The 18,768-nt window shown below is 39.7% G+C and overlaps 1 protein-coding gene and 1 pseudogene across 3 annotated transcripts; both read left to right on the forward strand.

The window, feature by feature from the left end:
- Positions 1–17,954, forward strand: LOC146659943 (apoptosis-associated speck-like protein containing a CARD pseudogene; annotated as a pseudogene).
- Positions 5,388–14,007, forward strand: LOC146659944 (apoptosis-associated speck-like protein containing a CARD). Of its 3 annotated transcripts, none has more exons than XM_085423936.1 (4): positions 5,388–5,703; positions 6,471–6,515; positions 11,749–11,781; positions 13,417–14,007. In XM_085423936.1, the coding sequence occupies exons 1-4, from the start codon at positions 5,454–5,456 to the stop codon at positions 13,674–13,676; spliced, it is 588 nt and encodes a 195-aa protein (XP_085280062.1). In that variant the 5' UTR covers positions 5,388–5,453; the 3' UTR covers positions 13,677–14,007. The 3 variants fall into 3 exon arrangements, with proteins under 3 accessions (XP_085280062.1, XP_085280060.1, XP_085280061.1); XM_085423934.1 differs by lacking the exons at positions 11,749–11,781; positions 13,417–14,007 and adding exons at positions 7,138–7,179; positions 8,065–8,972; XM_085423935.1 differs by lacking the exons at positions 5,388–5,703; positions 6,471–6,515 and adding exons at positions 9,677–9,730; positions 10,657–10,701.
- Positions 17,955–18,768: the final 814 nt, after the last annotated feature.

The raw sequence follows: 18,768 nt of genomic DNA on the forward strand, positions 1-18,768 counted from the left end.
TTCCGGGTGCGCCTTCTAAAGTCATCTTCCTTAAAGTTCGAGACAAAAGCGTATTTTGCAGTTCAGACAGAGCTACAAGAACTTTCTGGGCCACGAAATGTCAGACAAAACTATAAAGCTTGCTTTGGTGAGCGCGCTGGAGGACATATCAAAGGAAGACTTTGAGAAGTTCTGCCACCAGCTTCTGGACCGCAGGGAAGCGCCACGCGTCAAGCGCAACAGGGTGGAAAATAAAAGCCGCCTGCAGATCGCAGACGTGCTGGTGTCCCACTTTACCGAGGAGGGGGCTCTTGGGGTGACTGTGGACCTGCTGAAAGCGATTGGATGTAGCAACGAGGCGGAAACACTCGGTGAGATCAATGTCCAAGTTTCAGTTAGTGGTCATTTGTACATCTGGATTTACACAGAAGCGTCATCACAGTTAATCACAGGGTAAAAACTAACTACAGAGATCGATGGGTAACAGAACCAGAAACAATACTGCAGACATTTTTAACCAACAATAAAAGGGTCTCATTTATTTACTTTCACTTTTAAACTTCCTAAACTGATCGCTGCTGTCATTTGGGGCTTACCGTGTCACAAAAGGGGTGAAACCAAGCAGAGGTCTCTGACTTCAATATTTGATTATGAGAAAACAAAAACAAGAGTTAATACAGTGCTGTGGAAAAGAACTGCTCCCCTTCTTGATTTCTATTTTTAATGCGTCAGATCATTAAAAATGTTAGTACTATTAAAAGATAACCAGACCAAATACAAAATGCAGTTTTAAATAATGATTTGATTTATGAAGAAAAACCTACCTGAAGCAAAACGACTTGTCCCTCATATCATATTAAATCAGGCCTGATTACTGCCAGACCAATCAAGAAATCATTTAATAGAAGCTGTCTGACAAAGTGAAGTAAGCTAAAAGATTTAAAGAAACAGCTGAGGAAAAAAAGGCACTGACATCTATCAGTCTGAAAGGTTCACAAAGCCATTTCTAAGGCTTTCAGGACTCCAGTGAACAACAGTGAGAAATTATCCACACATGGAGAAAACTTAGGACAGTGCTGAACCTGACCAGCCGACCAAAATTACTCCAAGAGTGCATCAATGACTCATCCAGGAGGTCACAGAAGAACTCAGAACATTTTCTAAAGAACTGCAGGCCTCACCTGGCTCAGTTAAGGTCAGAGGTCATGGTTCAACAAAAAAAAGAGAGAATGAGCAAAAATGGCCTCAATAGGAGAGTCCAAGGACAAAACCACTGCCAACCAAAGAAGCAAAAAAATGAAGGCTCGTCTCACGTTTACCAAAAAAAAAAAAAAAAAAAAAAAAAAAAAAAAAAAAAAAAAAAAACATCTGAATGATCCCCAAGACTTGTGTGAAAAACCAGTTGTATCTGGCATGAACTTAAATAGTTCAAGTTCAATCAGACTGAGATACTTTAAACATGCGGTTCATGCTGGAAACCTTCAAATATGGCCAAATTAAAGCAATTCTACAAAGAAGAGTTGGCCAGTTATTCGATTTCTGGCGCAATAACATTTTGAATTTTTTTTTATTTTCTCAATCGCCCAGCATTTACACGGGTCTGGTCTGCGTTAAAATGCAGCCCTACAGTAACAAAGTGCTAAAGTTTCTTTTTGTAGCATCACACTTGAAACCAGCTTTATGCAGTAAAAACAGAGAAAAACAGAGAAATGACAGAATCTCTGAATTCTTCAACCTTTTTCTAAAGTCTGTGTGACACTCCAGTGTCAGGATGTGACTCTGGACATGTGCTGACTTGCTGCTCAACAGTCAAATTTAGTTCCATGGAAATTACATAACAATGGAGAGTCTGGCCCTGCAGCTTGATAGTGCAACGTTCCAGATTTGTTTTTGTCTTTTTGAAGGGGCAGCCAACAGGGCAGCTGTAACAGCGAAATGATAAAACATATGCAACACTGATATTTTAAAATTGCAATTGTCAGAGTTTATTTTCATTCTGAAACTAAAACTGCTCTCCTGTTACACCGCTAACATGGAGGCTAACATGGAGGCTAACATTTTGATTCATTTGTGTTTTTCAGTCACAGAAGCCGGTGGAGGAAATTAGACATCTCACCTGGACAGTGAGTTGATCTTTCTGTTAACTTGTTCATATAAACAACTATATGCTATCTATGATTTCTTTTATGTTTTGCAGGTGAAAGACTTCACAGCAGCTGGAAAACTGTGTGAAAGGCTCTAGTATTCACACACAAGCTCCAACTACAGATTTATTTCAAAACAATTGACTTTATAACTGTTGTGTCATTAAATTTTAATCCTAAAGAATTTCATAAAATAAATAAAATAATTTCAGAGAAACTAAAAAGATTTCATTGCGGTTCAACAGGTCCTCCTTTTAGTCATAGCTCAATGTTTTCAGTTTTTATTGTTGCCAAAACTGGATCGTCCATCTGTTCAGAGGTAGCCTATCATAACATTCTACACTCTTATCAAGAATGCAGACTTGGAAGCTTTCCCAAACCCTGCTTTGAGCCAATATATACTTCAAAATCCACAGTGGACTACCTCAGAGGTTTTAAGTTGAAGGTTTAACCTTGTCTCTCACTTCCCTGAGCATAACATTGTAGAAAATCTGTTCCAAACAAAGCCACACGCAAGATGGACTGAGAATCAGAAACAGAAGAACGCAGAAGGAAGAAATCCACAAAACAAGAACTAAAAGAGACTCAACTGCTATAAAAAGGCTTTACATTGCTGTCATACTAAAGTGGTGCTTGCAAGAACTGTGGGGTCCCTAAACATCTACTTTGAGCCCTTTTTATTATTTTAAAACTGTAAAAGATGGAAGTATTCTTGCTCAGAACAGTCAAGAAATGTGTCAAGTTTATGCCTTTTGAAAACCACATCGTCTTTTACTCTCCTAGGTGTTCACACTAACTGAAACGTGGAGCTCAGAGGAAGCTCAAACGTTAGCAAATCAGTGTTAATATGCTGTTATTCTTTTTTTAAATTTAGGATATTATTATTGTTTGATGAAACTTTGTGTTTTTAATGAAGAACATGTTCTGTAATAGTAACAGTTAAACTTACAGGTTAAGTTAAATAACCAAGGTTTATGCCATAATATACGAAAAGAAAAAAAAAACAGAAGCATCGTCCTACTATCATGCCTCACTTCACCTTTGAAATGATGTTCATCCTCTGCTACTTTGTATGGACACTCAAAAGCAACTGTCAGAAATATAAAAAACAATGTTAAGGGATTTTATGCTGCTGTGGTTTTACCTGCAGAGGTGTTTTCTAGTGTCTGATTTTTGCGATTTGGCCGTCGATTTGAGGTATTTGTCATTTTTTAGTTGCCAGTTTTGCCTCTTTGTCTATTTTTCCACCTGGACACTCTTATTGTGACTTTTCCACGTCTGTTTATATAATTTACAAGAGCGATCGTGGCTCAAGAGTTGGCAGTACGTCTTGTAATCGGAAGGTTGCCGGTTCGAGCCCCGGCTCGGACAGTCTCTGTCGTTGTGTCCTTGGGCAAGACACTTCACCTGCCACCTACTGGTGTTGGCCAGAGGGGCCAATGGCGTGATATGGCAACCTCGTTTCTGTCAGTCTGCAGGGCAGCTGTGGCTACACCTGTAGCCTCCACCAGTGTGTGAATGTGAGAGTGAATGAATAGTGGGATTGTACAGCCCTTTGAGGGCCCCGAAAAGCGCTCTATAAATGCAATCCATTATTATTATTTAACTGTATTGTGTAAATTAATAAACTAATCTCCAAAGCTGGAAGCATCACCGGTCAGAATTTGGAGGCGATTTAGTCGGTGAGGGTCAAAGGTCACTGAAGAAACAGATAAGCTGCTCTCCTTCATGGACGACCCGTCACTCCCACTTCACACTTCTCCCTCAGACCTTTCAGCCTCACTGCCATAAAGAACACTTCGGGGAATCATTCCTACTGATCTTTAGTTATATCTGTACAATAAGGCTTCAGTCTGTCACAGGTGAACACACCTGTGAGGCACAAGATCCCAAACATATTTTCTATTATACCTTCATCCAAACGTTTTTCTTACCTTTAAAGTGTACATATCACTTATTAATGCCATTTGCACTTCTCTCTACACAATGTCAGGGTTGCTTTTACTGTTTTTAACTAACTTTGTTTTTATTTTTCTTAGTTTTTTTATCACGGTTGCAAATATAAATTCCTGCACTAACTCATAGTATAAGGCCCTGACTGGGGGCCTGTGGCACTTTTATTTTAACTGTGGCTGAGACTGTACTATTTTTACATCCATCCATTAAAATAAAGCACATCCATGCATTACATGGATTCTGCTTTTTTCTGCTTAGGGTGTAAGCAGAAACACGTTTCACTGTACCCTGCTCTCTGGGACACTAAAAGTAAAAATGATCTGGTCTGGCATTATTTTTTCATGATGTGGTTCTGCTTTGTGCAGTTTACATTTTCCTTATGGATATAAACTCTGGCTTTGAAAATATTTGCATTCATTAAACACTCCAGTGATTTTCTGAAAGGTTTTATATGCTGAGAAAAACATTACTTATACAACCTGACCTTGCTCCCTGTCAGTTACTGAGTAGTTTGTCAGCGCAGCAGCAGTTTAAATTATGTTTAGCAAGCAAAGCAAACAGCGTGGTGAGTTTTTCTTTTGGATTTAAGCAGTGGTATCACTGACTTGTGAATCGAAGCCCCAAAAGATGAAAGTTGTTTGTGTTTCTCTAAAGGAATGAAATGTTAGCTCTCATATGTTGAAAATATGCCATTATACTGTAATAGATGGATGTGATCTATAAGGTGGTCGGCTGGAAATGAGTGATGAACGAGGAATTGCATAACTGTAACTGTGCTTGTTACACTGTGACCCATCCAGTGAGCCTGTGAGGACCTGCGGTTAGTGGGCTTCTCCCGTTTGTTCCATGCTGACAGACATCACAGGTTTCCTTATGTTACTTTAGAAAGGCTGAATCTGTTTTGGGCTTGTGGTGGTGCAGTTAAAGAAGACTGAGTTTGTAGCTTAAGCTTAGATAAAAGTGTCCGTTCCCAGGCTCATGACTGTGGTTGTTGCCCATGTAAAGGGTTAAATGATGTTACTGATATATTATTAATCATAATTATGTTAGTTTTGCACTTACACTGCTAGTGTTGCTCCGAAGCAATGTGACAATAACAAAATAAATACAAATAATTGAAATATCTGCCCTGAGATACATCACAGAATTGTTAGGCCTGTGAAATCACTACACTGTGAAATAATCTGTAAAAGCTGTGAAACAGACTGAGCTATTATAAAGAGTATTTCTGTTTCCGAAGGCATTTGAATGCACCGTTTTTTTCTCTCTTACAGTTCCAAATTGCTTAAAGCAGCTTTACATAGCTACTCTGGCACCACACCGGAAAGCAACAGCGGTTACAATCAGAGGTGCAGTTTTGGATCTCGGTGAATAATGGCCAAAACTATCAAATCCGCTGTGGCAGACACTCTGGAGGACTTGGAAAAGGGGAACTATGAGAAGTTCTGCCACCAGCTTCTGGACCGCAGAGAACCGCCGCGCGTAAGACGCAACAGGGTGGAGGACAAAAGCCGTCTGCAGGTCACAGACGCGCTGGTGTCTATTTTTACTGAGGAGGGGGCTCTGAGGGTGACTCTCGAGATCCTGAAACAGATCGGCTGCAGCGAAGAGGCGAAAGAACTCGGTAAGATCAACGACTGTGATTCTGCAGCCTAAAACCTGCACAGACGGAAGTCAGGGTTTAATGATGGCTGAGTGTTCGGATGCTGCATTTTCACTTTCATTTTTCTTATCTGACCAGAGCCTCTCGATTGTTTTTCAGCGTTTATTTAATAACAGCGAACAGAGTCACTCTTCCATACGTGTCCGAGCCCGTTTTACTCCCGATCTGCAGATTAAAAGTGAAGTCAGCGGGCGCGACCGAGCCTAATTAGAGCAGCTACTTTATGCGCCGTTCGCGTGTAACAATTAGAAATGTGTACGAGGAAACGTTGTGCAGAACCTACACCCGTACAGAAGGACTGTACGTCCGTGTGACTGTGTTGATGTCGTTAACGCTAGCCAGAATGGGGAGATAATGCTGGTATAAGTTCCGCATTTATCGGCTGCCAGAGCATGGAAATGACAGACCTCTTTGACGTTGATCAGGCACTGGCGCCATGCGCTTGGCGCATGCGCACAGATGCGATTTCCCAGTCCCACGATAAGTCTGGACTTCGACTTCTTGAGTAATAATAATCTTATAAAATGTCCTGATAGCTCTGATGGAGCTGAGGGATACGTCATTCCTCTGTATAAATGTGGAACTGAAGCCATAGTACGTGAGGATCACTTGTTCTTCAAAGCCTGTAACATTACACCCATGTATGATATTTTAATATTACTGTTCGTCTCTGTGTGATCCACTGAAACACCGTCACGGACTCTAACACTGTGTCTTCATTTTTGCAGAGGAAGCTACAGGTGGAAATTCCTCGAAACCTGCTCCCACTGACGGTGAGTTTCTGCGCTGCTTCACCTTTCAAATCAGCCTCGACGGGACGAGGCTGATTTGCTGTTTTCCTTTCTTCTTTACCGACATTTCACAGTATAGACGAGTGCTACGTTTGATTTAGTTTTAATCATAATTTTTGTCTAAATTCTTTTAGCTTTAGTTGACTAAATATCGGAAGATTATCGCAGACTAATTCTAAAGCTAATTCGGTTGATTAAAGTCTGTAAAGGTTTTCTGTGCTCGTACTTTCCTTGACGTCAAATGCGAAATGTGTCCATGTGTCTTCTCTTCTCTTCCAAGCGTCGACATTTTGTCCTGTTTTCACGGGAAACATGGAGCGTGGACGCTTTGTCTGCCCCTCCCATTCTGATTATTGGTGGCAGATCAAATTGTGCGTAAAAGGGGGGCGACTTACTGGATCGCTCCTCCCGCCTCTACACACCATTAATTAATTCTGAATGATTTGTCGTCTCCCCAGAACATTATAGTCCCGTTTTTATTTCCTTGAGTATCTAACCAGTTATTTTCCTCGTGCATCAGTTTTTATTTAACTGAGTGTTAAAATGTGCAACAACACAAACAAAAGAATAAAATGCTCTTACACTAGATCTCTGCTTGTTCCAGCCTCGAGTGCGTCAGCTGGAGCAGCTGGTGGAACCGCAGGCGGTAGGTGAAGACCTCGCCTGTAACTGATCCTGAGTCAAACTAAAACTTCGGACATGGTCAAGCGTAAAAAACAAAAACATGTCCGCTGGATTCACAGAAATTAAGTGTTTCATATTTTGTTGACATGTGCTTTGTTGTGTTCCTACACCCTAACATATGTTTAAATAGCATTAATTAGATTAGCTGAAAGAGAAGCACGAGGATCAAAGTTTGAAACCTTCAGCCCACCATCAAATCTAAGGCCAGTGAGCCTTATAAGGCCCCATAGATTACCATGAGATCACCATCCTCTGGTGAATGATAATCGAACAGGACCGCCTACCATGTGTTTCTCTTCAGGTTTAAATCGTTTGGATGTTTGGAGGCTCGCAGTGACGAAATAATAACTCGACTAAAATGCGTTAAAGCAACGAGCCGGTTTAGAAAATGTGAGAAGTAGAAAGTACAGATATTTGTTTATAAAGGCAGGGAGTAAAAGTAAAAAGTAGTCAGAAAAAATAAGACTCGGGTAAAATACATTTGTATTTGTACTTCGTTACTTCTCACCTTTGTGCCCGAGGCCTTGAAACTGCCAAGCAGATGCACTCTCATGCAGCTCCTCATTTCCTGATAATAAAAGAGAAGACTGCAACATTAACTAGATACAATAATCTTTAAATGTCTGGATGAAAAAAGGAAAGATGTCATTTATGTTCTTTTTAAATAGTCGACCAAAAGGAACGAATGTGTTTTTAACATTTAATGAATTTTAATTATGAAATAAATGAATTTTTTAAAGCATTTTGTTATGAAAGCGGAGAATAAAGTGAATAAAAACTTCAGATGATAAACAACCCTTAACTTTTTTTTTTTTTTTTTTAAATTTCTTTCCTTTTCTTTCTCCAGACAAGAACTTTGTGGACAAACACAGAGTCGAGCTGACCAACAGAGTGAGCAACATCGCACCCGTTTTGGATGAGCTCCTAGACAATGAAGTTATCAACCAAGAAACTTATACCAGAATTAGAGCTCTGTCTACCACTCAGGACAAGATGAGGGAGCTCTACAGTGGTCCCCTGCAAGCTGCAGCCTGCAAAAAGATCTTCTATGACATCCTTTTGGCAAATGAGAAATTTCTCGTTAAAGAGCTCAGTGAAAAGGATTAAATGTGTTGAAAAAACAGTTTTTAGACCAAATATAGATCTACCAATATCTACCAGAACATGACATGATTACATTACAAAGGTTTAGATGCCTTTTCTTTGTGGGGGTTTTATTTTACACTTACATTTTTGTAAAAACTGTTCTATGTGTTGCATTTGCTCCTCAGTGGCTCCTTTAATTGATCCATTTTACAGGAAAAACTATGGATATTTGAAAGTTTTATATTAAAAAATGTAAATGTTATATATGTTAAAAATGAATCAGCGATGTCATCAGCCATGTTTTTATCCAAACACGTTCTCATCCCAAAACGTAACATATATGTGACAAATCGTCGCTATGTTGCTCGTTCCCAGGCGTGAGAGCGGGTTGAAATTGATAAATGTAAGGTGATGGTTAATGCTAGGGTTAGGGCCGCGAAGAGAATAAAAAGGGGAGTGCTTCAATTAAGAATCCTGAGCGTTCATAAGGACGCAGAGGGGTACCTTTCGCATTACTATGAATCCTCGGGGCCGTGAAGCTGAATGAGTTTTATCCATAAATCATCCAAAGCCTCATTAATCTGTTTTTCAATGTCATCATCTTATTGTAACTTGAAACATAGTGACAAAGATTTACTGTCCTTAAAAAAATAAACCAAAATTAAACTCGTGTTTTTCTTGTTCATTTTGATGATTAATTAAAACGTTTTATAATTTAATCTTTGAAATAAAATCTTCATTTTTATCAAATGATTTATTCAAATAATAATAATGCAGTGTACATTATGGAGGGACGGGGGAGGCAGAAAATCAGAATATTCATTCAAAAAATATGATGGTAAAACACTGGGAACAATTTCTGCACAAGATTTTAAATGATGTTTTGCATTTGTTGTCCAGATATGCGGACATCCCATTTTGGGTTGTCTCGACCACACTACTAAATTTTGCTCTACAAGGGCCTGATATCCACTTACGGGGACATTATACTGCCACTGTTCTATCGAAATCTAAAACGAATGTGCTCATATGTGAATATCAGGCCATTGTAGAGCAAAATTAGGTAAAAAGATAATTCTTTGTTTTCACATTCATCACGTCCCAATCAAGCGCTCGGGTCTTAGGAAGTTACAGGACTTTTTTCAAAGTGGCTAAACAAACACTTTCAACTCCTTAATCAACTTCATCTGTGAAGATTTGAGCATCAAACTTCACCCAAAGAACCTAAAAAACGAAACACTGAATGAATCACTCTGGCACAACATATGGTCTGAAATCATCTGCTTCTGGACTGCAGAGAAAACGTGAAAAAGGCGCGCGTAATGTTAAAAAAGAGGAAGTAGAAGGGAAGAGGTCACAGACTTTACCGCGGAGGAGGCGCTTCGGTGGTTCTGGAGATCCTGAAACGAATCGACAGCAGCGCAGAGGTAAGAATCTGCGATTAGATTCATATTTTAAACCCGACACAAACCGCTGCGGTAGCTCGGTGTCAGGGTTTGAAGACTGAGTGTTAGATTATTGTATCGTACGGAGCGAAACCTAATAATGAGCAACTACTGGAAGGACCGCTGACGTATCCGCACATCTGTACAACAAATAAAGTTTAAAACGGAAGCAAAAATGTTTAAAAAACAAAATAAACAAAAAACTTCCCGCTCGTCTTTGCTCTTCTTTCAGTTTCACTTTCTTCTTCAGAGCCTCTCGATTTTACCCCCCAGTCCCCGTTTATAACAGCTAACAGAGTCACTGATCCTTACACCGTCCGAGAACATTTTGTTCCCAAATCGCAGTTTTAAAACGCAGTTTGGCGAATTTGTGCGAGTTGCCTACAACGTATTTCCACGACGGTGTTTCAGCTTATATTTGTCCCCAGTGTGATTCCACAGTGTTCCAGATGTTGCTTCCGCAGGTTGATCATTTTCACTGCCTCTGACTGCAGATGTCGTGTGGTTTGACAGGATTAAAGACCTCGGATGAAGAAAAACGTTGTGGAATAAGGTGCAGGTTTATGAGAGAGAGAAAGCTAAATAATAAAAATGAAATTAAAAAGCGTAGGTCTCCGCGGCTAAGAGGTTCAGCTCCACAGCTCCAGTTTCACATTACAAATGAAAGTCTTGACTTCTTGTGTAATAACAATCATATATAATGTGCTGATGGAGCTGCTTCATTCTTCTGTATAAATGTGGAGCTGAAGCCATTATACGTAACGGCTGTGAGGGTCACTGCGTTTAACCTCCAATAGTTCTTTAATGCCTGTAACATTACACCCATGTATGGTATTTTAATATTACTGCTCTTAGCACCATCACACATTCATCACACATCAAACTCTGTGTCTTCCTCATTTCCGCAGAGAACGCTACAGGTGGACAGTCCTCAAAACGTGGTTCCAGTGACGGTGAGTTCCGTATGGTTTATCAAAATGACGTAGTATAAGCTTAAATTTTAGTCTAAATTATTGAGCCGTGTGCTTTGACTATAGAACTTCAAGAGTGGAAACTCGTCTTTATTGTCCCAAAATACAAAAACAACAGAAAAAAGCCGTAAAAAACGAAACAAATGCAGAGAATAACATTCTCAGTATTTAAGAAAATGGATAACGTGCAGAGTTGTTGTTTTCTGCAGATTTGCAGCTTTTAATTTTAAAAGCTGGAAACTAATCAAAGCTGAAACGATTTTAATCAAAGGAAGCCTTTGAATAAATATCATGGTTTCTTTCTGAAGGGGGAACATTTTCTCAGCTATTCTCACAGTTGTAATCAGCACATTGGTTATTAGGGCAGCGTGCTGTTTTTATTAGCAATGTTTTATTAGCAATAGATCGAATAAAATAAAGAAAAGAAAAGATAACTTAATCCTGAAATGAGCTTATCTATGTATGTCCAGTGGAGCCAAATATTAATAACCTAAAGAAGAGCCATGATTTAGTTGGTTTTAATGTTTTCTGGTGCATCAGCCCATCGTTTATTGTTTCCAACCAACTGGAAACAAATAAGGTGCACAGTTTTAAATATGAGCAGCCCTTCATCCTGTGGACGGAAGGAAGTTGTTTATATTCTATCAGTGTAAAACATCATCATCAGTATTTGTAGTGGCGAATTTCTGTCCCAAGCTTCGAAAAAATAATTCTTCCACTTTTTAATGTGAGCTGTGCAGATTTATTTCTGATTCGTACATACAAACAAAAGATGTCACGGTCAAAAAACTATTTGCTGCTACAGCGCACATTTCCATTGCCATCCTGGCTCACTCTAACCTGCTACCACACATGCGCTGTAATGTTTTTCTTACCCGACACAAATTAAACGCGCAGCATTTATTCTCTAACAACATATCATACAAAATTAAACATGTAACATAATAACTGAAACAGTATCAAAAATATTTCTCTATAGATTGGCTCTAACAGTATTAATCAATAGTTTTTCCCCTCTGCTTGTTCCAGCTGGAGCATCTGGTGGATGTACAATGGCAGACGGTAGGTGCAGCATGAAGTCCTCTCCCTGTAACTGATCCTGACTCAAACTATAACTTAGCCTGAGGTCAAGAGTAATGAGAAAAAAAAAAAAAAAAAAAAAAAAATGATGTGTGCACTGTGAGGCACAGAAATGGAAATAAGTCTTTGAGATTTTGGTGACGTGCTTTGTGGTGTTCCTGCAGTCTAAAAAGAAGTATCATTTTAGCCAGCTCCTGATTTGAAAGAGTCTGCACTCAGCTGTTTGGTCTCCAAAATCAATGAAATGCAGCCAGATGCTGCTCCTTTTCCATTTTTGCTTGTTTCTTCACTTTTCTGTGGTGCTCTGAGTACCTGGTCCGTACCACTACACTCGCTGTTCGCCCCCTTCCTTTATTCACATAACTGTCTGATCCTTATCTGTCCCTGCATGCCATTGGTCACACGGTGTGCCCATCAAAGCTGCTGGTTGCATGGATTCTCAGCAGGGCTGAGTGGTTGAGGCTGAAGAGTCGGCTTTTGTCATTTGCTACAAAGAATGAGCTCTTTGTGTCGGCTCGTTTGTGAATGACACATCACTAAACCCTAAGTTCGGCTGTGGTGCTGCAGCATGAGGACAGAAATCACTCAAAAATAAATCATAATAATTTCTCTTGTGAGCACAGGTGGCTTCTGTGTAAAGGTTATGATCAGCTGACCGACGCTGCTACTATTTGTGGATTTAGCCAACTGAACTCAGCAGGCTTAGCTGGTGGTGGTCAGAGGGCCCGGTGGCGCCTGTGTCCGGCAGCCTCGCCTCTGTCAGTGCGCCCCAGGGCAGCTGTGGCTACAATGTAGCTTGCTATCGCCAGTGTGTGAATGTGTGTGTGAATGGGTGGATGACTGAATGTAGTGTAAAGCGCTTTGGGGTCCTATGGACTAGAAAAGCGCTATACAAATGCAGGCCATAAGCAGATGTTCCATGAGCTGTGATGGCTGATTTCCAATTCAATCAGTTCAATTTTATTTATATGGCACTGAATCAACGATTGCCTCAGTGTTCTTTAGTATGAAGAATGAAGCTGCTGTTAAGGTGGAATTCAGTATCATTACCTTAAATTTAATTTGGTGTTTGCTGCCCTTGATGTAACCTTGACCATGAGCACCACAGTCTGTTCTGCACAATCCAAAAACAACAACTAAAGCAACCATTCCCAAAGTCAGGAGTGCTGCTGCTAAAAACCCAGGACAGGTCTGGGCTGAGACAAAAATCTGTGGGGGCTCATCATGATGGGTCTGTCTGTCTAAAAAACCTGGACCCCCCATGGCTGACAACCAAGATCACGTGAAGTACCCTCTGAAAGTCAGCTAAAAGATGTGAATGAAGCATCCAGCAGCGAGCGAAACCAGCTCATTAGATTCTCTGTAATAAAAGAGTTAACTGCAACATTAACTTGACTCTTGGAAATTCAGGAAACACAATAATGTTTCAATGTCTGGATGAAAAAAGTGAAAGACATCATTTATGTTCTATTTTTAACATTTAATTAATTTTAATTATGAAATAAGTGTGATTTTTTTTAAAGCATTTTGTTATGAAAGCTGAGAATAAAGTGAATAAAATTTTCACATGATAAACAACCGTAAACTTTTATTGTATTTCTTTCCTTTTTTCTCCAGGAAAGCATTTTGTGGACAAACACAGAGTCCAGCTGATCCAGAGAGTGAGCAACATCGCACCCATTTTGGATGAGCTCCAAGACAAGGGAGTTATCGACCAAGAACAATATGACAAAATTAGAGCTCTGCCTACCTCTCAGGACAGGATGAGGGAGCTCTACAGTGGTCCCCTGAAAGCCAGTGCAGCCTGCAAAGACATCTTCTATGAAAGCCTTTTGGCAAATGAGAAATTTCTCGTTGAAGACCTTTCAAAGAAGTAAATGTGTTGGGAAAAAAAAACACATTTTTAGACCAAACGTACACGATCTACCTGAACATAACATGTTTACATTAAAAAGGTGGAGATGTCTTTTCTTTGTGGAAAATTGTTCTGCTATGTGGTGCCTTTGCTCCTCAGTGACTCTCCTTTAATTGATCCATTTTACATGAAACACTTTGGATATTTAAAAAATTTTTATATTAAAGCCTTTTGGCCTTTTGTTTCTGATGTAAACATAAGAAATATCAGACTCTTTGTTTTATGCTTTAATATCATAGTGGGCGGATTTAAAACACTGGTTATAATTTGGACCTGGTGACATCATACAGGCTACGAACGTTTACTCTGTTGTTAATAATTATTCCAGAATAAATGCACTTAAAATAAACTTTAACTTTTTATTTTATTTATTTTATATTTTGCTCTCCATAAAAATATATCCTGTCAAAATTATGCAAAGTAGAAATATGAACATGCTGCCAAAAAACCCAGAAAAAATAAATGAAAGAAAACACAAGGTTGGAGCCGCATGTAGACGAGCAAAGTGCGCCAGCTTTGTTCAACATTACTCGGCAACAGGGAAAGTGAGGCAGGTTGCACTGGTGCATTTGTGACAGCTTCACTTGAAATGCCTCCACCGCATCATACATGCCATGTCCATGAACTGACAGGTTTCCTTGCTGAGCTCAAACTCTGTTGAGAACTTTTCCCCAACTCAGCCAGCGGACCTCTGTATGATGAGGAATGTTGGCAAACTCTGAATCTATTTCCCACATAAAAGACTGAAATTGACGCTGATTTAAACCTTTAGCTCAGATCAAATTTACGGTCTGCGTCACGGTGATCATTACATGCTCCATTTTTAGGACTTTACCACACAGCCTTTCCTGGTGTGTGATGCAGTGATATGCTGTTAACTCACCGTACAGTTCTCCTACATCTTTACTAGATCCTACATCCTGCACAACACCAGCGCTCCATCTGTTGTCCCAGGGCAGTTTCATGTCGGTTACACTTTGAAATACCTTTTCAAAAATGTCTTTTCCTGTCGTTGTCCCGTGCATTGATTTAATGTTCAATATTTACACTCCACGGATGAAGATGGTCAGCTGTGCAATGTCCATCATGTCTGTACTTTCATCCACAGCAAGAGAGTATGCAATGAAGTTTTTGCTTCTTTCACACAACTGTGTTCTTAAATCAGTGGCCATCTCACCAACCCGATCAGCAATCGTATTTCTGCTCAGGCTCACATTTGCCAAGATCTGCGTTTTGTCTGGACACAAGACGTCGCACAGCTTCATCATGCAGCTCTTCAGAAACTCTCCCTCGGTAAATGGCCGGGCTGATTTGGCTCCTCTGCTACAATAGAACTTGCTTTCACAACAGCTTCAGTTTGTGGCTTTGCTCTGGTGACAAACGTCTGCTGAATTGGTAAATGGCCTGTATTTGTATAGCGCTTTACTAGTCCCTGAGGACCCCATATCGCCGGGGCATGCATAACAATAATAATAAATCTATATAAAATGATCTTGCGGGCCATAAAATGTTATTCCACAACTTAGACATCCACATTACTCACACTCACACATACATATAGGGCTGTGGGGGTGGACACACTATACAGCGTCCAGCCTCACCTCTGGCGCCACCTCTGAATTTTAAATTCATGTAAACATTGAGGGTTCTCAAGAGGGGCCGTGCTGACACTCGCTGCTCTCTGGCAGGAAGCCATGCCCTGCCATGTTTTAAAAGCACTTTAGAACAGGACACAGCAACACTACACATGAGCGGGTGGAGGGAGGTTCGGGGTCTTCGTACACCTCTGGTGGGCCTGGGGCTCTGGTAACAGGTTTGAACGTAGGAGCGTTAGGATTTAAAACGCCCAAACGCCCCTGCTCTCGTTCTAAATACGAATTCATTCCATCAGATTTACCATTAACCGCACTTGAGACTCGGGACATTTCAGAAACTTTTAAAACATTCACCTCTGCTGCTGAAGCTGCTATTTCAGTTTCTAAGTCAAGCAGCTCCTTTCTTTTCTTAAGCTGTGTTTCTTGTTCTTCCAAAGCATGCTTTTCTTTCAACAACCTCTGTCGAACAAGAAGGGCAGCCATGTCAGCTTCTGCCATTATGCGTGCTGACAAGGCAGATGAAACCATTGAGCCACTGAGTGATGATTTACTTTTCCTACAACTTCTGCTTGCAACATTAGAGACGCTATCACTTGGATTAACATCATCTATCGCAGCACCTTTACCAACATTCCCGGTGTGCCTAGAAGCACCAGAACCATTTCCAGCAGGTAATACATCAGAAGACTCAACACCAGGTGGATTTAAATGTGGCAAATCAAGCTCAGACACCTGATTTTTGCTCTGAGGGTTTCCCTTTGCATCACGAAGCCATTTCTTTATCTCTTCCACAAACTCAGTATTATGTGCTTTCACACTTATAAACCAAGCAGTTTGTTTCTCTTGCTCTTCTTGAGGAAGCAAAGGAAGCAAGGTTTCATGCAGACGAGTTGCCTCATTAAGCAACACAGACAAATTCTCTAACTGAGCCTGAACAGTGGAAACATTATCCTCAGATTGCTTTAACTCTTTAATAATTTTTACGACCTTTTTAATTTTATTAATCTTAGTATGACGTTCTGTTTGCAGCCTTTCAATCTGATTCTCCAAAGCCTTAGCAGTCGATTTCGGCTGTCTTTTCTTTCCATCCACATCACCACATTGTATTAATTGGTGTGTCTCCATTTTTCTTCAAAACATTACAAAATCCAAACGCTGAACTGCACCTATGCCACACAGCCTCATCCCAACACATCAACTTGATGACATTCCCTTCAATCAACCTTGGACACACACAATTAACAGGAGCAATATCCCCCTCTATCTGCCTATTAAACCTAACTAACTCAACCTAGTCTTCTGTACATACTAGCGGTGGGTATTTATGTACCTCCATACCGTCAGCTGTGAGGAAGACAAACTGTCTTCAACACAAACTGCGGCGGTACTCCCAAGCCAATGGCTTCAGCCGCCTGATGCACAATAACTAGAAAGCAAATCAGTACAACGCCTTGTGCAGCTGTACTGCTGAAACCTAACAGGGGAATAAGACTCCTGAAAGAAATCTGTATTGTGTAGCCAAAGGCTTAATCTAAAAGCTGCGTGGACAAAGGCAACAGCAAACCATAAGACTCTCACCAATAAAACTCATCTTATATGTATAAACAATCCAATAAAACCTATAAACTTTTCTGTTGACAATTTGTTGTGGCTCTTCCAACTATGGCCGCGGCAGGCTAAACATGAGGATACAGATGACGCGCAACAATAAAAGCATAAAATACACTTCTGTACCATTTGCTTCTTTTATTCCACATGCAGCTGTCCAATATACAAATCAGCATGTGGGATTAACTATTAAACAAATGCACAGACTGCACAAACAAATAACTGCTACTCACAAAGAACTGCACTAACTACTATACCAAACTACAACTTGGCCTATGGCATCAATTAGTGCATAAATACACATAAACCATCAAGTTCCAGTTAAAATACATCAAAATCATTCAAGCTGCGGTCAACAGAAAGTTTTGCCTCATGCTCACCTTACCTTTCTGCTCATCAACATCAGGTGCTGTAAACAGGTGAGTGCAACCACATTTATCATCTACCACACCCATGAAACACGCCCCACACGCCTGTGCACCAATACAGTGAGTCCATTTAAACCAACCCACTTAGTCAAAAAGGAACAACTCATATGGCTCCTACAGACATCATTTATGTTCTATTTTTAACATTTAATTAATTTTAATTATGAAATAAGTGTGATTTTTTTTAAAGCATTTTGTTATGAAAGCTGAGAATAAAGTGAATAAAATTTTCACATGATAAACAACCGTAAACTTTTATTGTCATTTCTTTCCTTTTTTCTCCAGGAAAGCATTTTGTGGATAAACACAGAGTCCAGCTGATCCAGAGAGTGAGCAACATCGCACCCATTTTGGATGAGCTCCAATACAAGGAAGTTATCGACCAAGAACAATATGACAAAATTAGAGCTCTGCCTACCTCTCAGGACAGGATGAGGGAGCTCTACAGTGGTCCCCTGAAAGCCAGTGCAGCCTGCAAAGACATCTTCTATGAAAGCCTTTTGGCAAATGAGAAATTTCTCGTTGAAGACCTTTCAAAGAAGTAAATGTGTTGGGAAAAAAACACATTTTTAGACCAAACGTACACGATCTACCTGAACATAACATGTTTACATTAAAAAGGTGGAGATGTCTTTTCTTTGTGGAAAATTGTTCTGCTATGTGGTGCCTTTGCTCCTCAGTGACTCTCCTTTAATTGATCCATTTTACATGAAACACTTTGGATATTTAAAAATTTTTTATATTAAAAATGTAAATTGTATCATTTAAAAATGAACTGACGATGTCATCAGCCATGTTTTTATCCATGACTCAAACTGTCATAAATTTATTTTCAGATTTCATTATCTTCTATAAAGTAAAACATAATGCAAACATTTATTGTCCTTAAAAATAAACCAGAATTAAACTCGAAGAATTCGTTTTAGTGAATAATTAAATTTTATAAATTGACCTTTGAAATGAATAAATAAATATAGTGACATAAACGCAGTGTACGATGTCTGCATCCGAGTTTAAACAATGTTGTCTACTTTTTTCCAACTGGCTAAACAAATATTTAAACACTTTAAAGTCACGATCCTCCTCAATCAACTTACTTTGTAATTAATCTGCAAAGCTTTGAGCATCAGACTTCACCTAAAGTACCTAAAATGAAATCAGGATCATTTACATGATGTCACTGGCCTTAATTACTGATTCATTAATGTGTGTATTAGCCTTTTGTTGCAGCTGATTTGAATTTGTTATATAGGTGACTGTATCTATATTCAAACTGTACATATTTTTAAATTTGCATTTTTTAAATGTAAAACGACCCTCAGGACTCTCCTCTGGCATCAAGTAAAATGTCAGATTTTAAATTCTAGTGTAATGAGTATTGCACTGTGCCTGTCTGCAGTAAAAAGGGTTTGAATGATGAGCC

This window comes from Rhamphochromis longiceps, linkage group LG11 (assembly GCF_057381845.1).
Source record: "Rhamphochromis longiceps isolate RC_006_pf linkage group LG11, R_longiceps_female_GT1.1, whole genome shotgun sequence".
NCBI classification, from domain to species: domain Eukaryota; kingdom Metazoa; phylum Chordata; class Actinopteri; order Cichliformes; family Cichlidae; genus Rhamphochromis; species Rhamphochromis longiceps.

Coding starts and splice junctions, on each gene's coding strand:
- LOC146659944 (XM_085423934.1), top strand. CDS start 5,454: ATGGCCAAAACTATCAAATCCGCTGTGGCAGACACTCTGGAGGACTTG. Junction 5,704..6,470: donor CGAAGAGGCGAAAGAACTCG/GTAAGATCAACG, acceptor TCATTTTTGCAG/AGGAAGCTACAGGTGGAAAT. Junction 6,516..7,137: donor GAAACCTGCTCCCACTGACG/GTGAGTTTCTGC, acceptor TGCTTGTTCCAG/CCTCGAGTGCGTCAGCTGGA.